Below are 3,652 nucleotides of genomic sequence, written 5' to 3'. Positions count from 1 at the left end.
TTACCTCCTCGTTGCCTAATAGTATTCCATTGTGTGAATGTACCACAGCTTCTGTTTCCAGCTCTTTACTATTGCGAACAAAGCCATAATAAACATGGGTGTGTATATATTTGCTTTGGTGGTGGTTATAGTTTTTTTAGGTTAAATTCCCAGTAGTGGAATTGCTGGGTCAAACAGTATTTCTATTTGCAACTTTTTGAGAAAGTGCCATACAGTCTTCCATAGTGGTTGCACCATTTTGCACTCCCACCAACAGTGAATAAGGGTTCCAGTTTTTCTGAAAAGATTCTCAATAATTTAAAATACTAAAGGCACGTAAGTTAGAGTTTAAGTAGTCTACCAATTTTCCTGATAATTTATTCTTTTAAAAAATTTTTAAACTTTATTCTTTTGATATTTTACAGATTCAAACTAGACATCGGTGACCCTTTAGATTTTTCTGTATATCCCAGTGAAGGAAACACAGCAACACAGCTTTCTGTCTGCACTATATAAAAAGTAAAAGAGTGAAAGTTATTGTCACTGAGTTGAAATAAACTCAAAGCTGACACTCCAGAGCATTTTCTGAGATTGTAATTTGCAGAAGAGGTGGCTATGGACCTTTCATGGAGCGGCTGGTGGATCCAAAACCACCAGAGAACTGCCATCTTTGTGATTAACAGTACAACTCCCTATGGACTACGTCACGAGAGCTCCTTATTGTACTATATAAACTTTTCCCAATACATACCTGTGATTATTTTTAAAAGTGTCCTTGTAAGCCAGCTAAAATATTTTTTTGGATGTAAGTACTACCTGAGGATTACTTAATGCTTATCAAAGATTGTTTTTATCCATGCAAACTCGTGATGCCATAAACAATATATTGAGAGGCATTAATAAAGACATAGGGAAATCAAGGTGGTATAAACCAAATCCTTGAGTTAGCTAGTTAAATATATGTAGGATTTTAAAACATAGCTCCAACTGGCTAGTAAAAATAAAAGTGATCATGTACATGATCAATCTTTCTTCCCAAGTAGAACACAGAACAATTCCTTAGAAGAGTTCTTGGGGAAAATGAAAAATTTTAGTAGTAGTTTGGATTCAGGGGCCTTTGAACTTTTGAGTCAGTGTCTATAAAAAGGTTCACAAGTAGGTATAAAAATTCTCTTCTAAGACAATTTAGGCAGTAGTATTGTAATAAGCTTGTCCTTAGGCTTGTCTATTTCTAAGTAACTTCCACAGAGCTTCATAACCTATTTAAAATATCATATTAAAAGCCAAATATTAAATATTTTGGGCAACTATTTAGAAAACAATCATTATGATTTTGCTATTAATTTTTCACCATCCAGCCAGAAAAACATAAGCAAATAAGTTTTCCTTTTGTTACTATGTTGTTAATAAGCAAGTATTTATCTATTTTTATAATAGCTGGAAGATATTTGGTGGTGTGGTTAACAAAAAGGTTGGCAATCCACCAATCAGCCACTCCAAAGGATAAAGATGTGGTAATCTGCTTCCATAAAAATGTATAGCATTGTAAACCCACAGGGCAGTTCTATTATGTTTTATAAGGCTGCTATGAGTTGAAATCAAAAGCAATGGATTTGGAGTTTATAGCTAGCTAGCCTATGTCCCATAGGCTGCTTGTAGTATATTTGCTGTCAATAAAATCTCAGACTTCTGAAAACTGGCACCAAGTAAAAGTAGAACTTGTTTCATTGGCTTTTCTTTGTAGCTTAAACTATGGTTTCATTTGCCATTGATTCAGAACCAACTCATAGCTGACCCTCCAGTGGCATTTCAGAGGCAGTAAATTTCACAGGATGAGACTGTCCATGTTTCTCCCTCAGAACAGCTGGAGGACTGAAACTGGGTTGCTTCAGGTAAGCAGCACAGCTTCCTACCACTACACCACCCTTAGTTTAAAGTATACAACCAAGGAAAAATTTGCTTTGTGTTGAATAATAAACAGAGAGAGAACCTCAAACTATCACGTTGATATTATTCCTGAATCACATAAAGGTCATTTTACAGCTTGAAATACACTTAAGAAGCACCATCTAAAGGAATTGATGGACAAGATGCTTCTAAAAAAAGAATTTTTCACAAATAGGACTCTAACTAGACAACTGAAAAGCAGAAACAGCAATTCTGTTGTTGACAAGTTTATCAAATTTGTGAGTCCTTTATTAATTTAGAATATATTCCATACACCTAGTCAAATTTTAATAAAAATTTCTCTCTAGTAATTTCTTAACTAAACACAGAGAAGCAAAATAAAGTCAGAAGATTCTATCACTAGGTACATATTTGATTTGCAAAAGGTAAAGTACTGTATTTTCAAAATGTTTCTGGTATGGCTGTATGCTTTGTATGTTATAATACAGCAACACCTCCTTCACAACGACTGGTGATCATATTACCAATTTCTGTCCATGTATCTGAATGAGGGTTATAAACTTCCACTGAGTCCAAAGTTCCTGGGGCCAAGAAGTCATGGCTAGAAGATCGACCTCCAGAAACATACAGAAGGCCATTGACTGCCACAACACACATGCCTGCTCTAGGTACTTTCATTGAGGCAACTTCAATCCACTTTTCCTGGTTAAAAGAAAAAAAAAATATTAGAGTAATAAAATTATTGCAACAGAGATAATTTCTGAAAAACCAGATACTCTGACTTTTTTGCATGTTTACATTTAAAATTCAAAATTTACTCAGGCAAGCGTAACATTTTTATTTGAACTTTTGTCTGGAAAATTAGTGAATTCAGAAGGAAACTTAAAAACACAGCTATGATTACAAATACAAATTATGATAAAAAGTGACCTAGAAATAGTATATAGGCCAGTATTCTAAGAAACTAGTTCTATGGGCTATTAGCAGGTAATGCATTAAAAAAAAAAGCACACCACACCACAACAACACACACACAAATAAACTAAACAAAAATGCTCAGCAATGACCTTTTAAGAACATTTTGTTAAACAATGACTTAAACATCTTAAAGAGACTGAAAAAGCATATAACACCTATCAAATTTATTTGACTATGAAATCTGTTTTTTGCAAGGACCATCTAGTGGAATTATTGATGATTGTTGTTGTTGTTATGTGCCATCGAGTTGCTTGCGACTCATAGCGACCCCAAGTACAAGAGTCCTGTAAGCTGTTCTATTCTGTGCCAACCTAGCCATCTCAAAAGCACTCATTCCCAGGGATCTCTGGTGGCCTAGTGGCAAGACACTGCACTGCAATCCCAGAGGTACACGGTTCAAAGCCACCAGATGCTCAGCTGGAAAAGGAGGGGACAATCTCCTCCTGTACCAGTCAGATCTGATTTGATGGTACATGTAAAAATAATACAATAAAATTAAAAAAAATTTAAAAAGCACTCATTCTCATCACTCCAGTTACAGAATCAATCCATCTCTTCGAAGGTCTTCCTCTCCAGCACCGCCCCTCCACTCTGCCAAACATGATGTCCCTCTCTAAGGACTAGTCCCTCCTTACAACATGCCCAAAGTATGTCAGATGAAGTTTCAGAATCCTTGACTCCAAGGAGCATTCTGCTTCACCCTCTCCAGGACAAACCTGTTTGTTCTCCTAGCAGTCCATGGTATATTCAACACTCTTCTCCAGCACCACAGTTCAAAGGCATCAAT

General features: G+C 35.8%; 1 protein-coding gene across 1 annotated transcript in view; it reads right to left on the bottom strand.

The window, feature by feature from the left end:
- Window positions 1–2,231: 2,231 nt before the first annotated feature.
- The window catches only part of IPP (intracisternal A particle-promoted polypeptide), a 56,461-nt gene continuing 55,040 nt past the window's right edge, over window positions 2,232–3,652 (bottom strand). Inside the window, exon 8 of the mRNA XM_006898984.1 lies at window positions 2,232–2,589. Coding sequence (XP_006899046.1) covers window positions 2,365–2,589 — 225 coding nt within the window. The 3' untranslated portion in view covers window positions 2,232–2,364. The remainder of the gene's footprint in view (window positions 2,590–3,652) is intronic.

Source organism: Elephantulus edwardii, unplaced genomic scaffold (genome assembly GCF_000299155.1).
Source record: "Elephantulus edwardii isolate Elephantulus edwardi_28Jun2011 unplaced genomic scaffold, EleEdw1.0 scaffold00243, whole genome shotgun sequence".
Classification (NCBI taxonomy): domain Eukaryota; kingdom Metazoa; phylum Chordata; class Mammalia; order Macroscelidea; family Macroscelididae; genus Elephantulus; species Elephantulus edwardii.
This window is presented reverse-complemented; position numbering and strand designations above follow the sequence as displayed.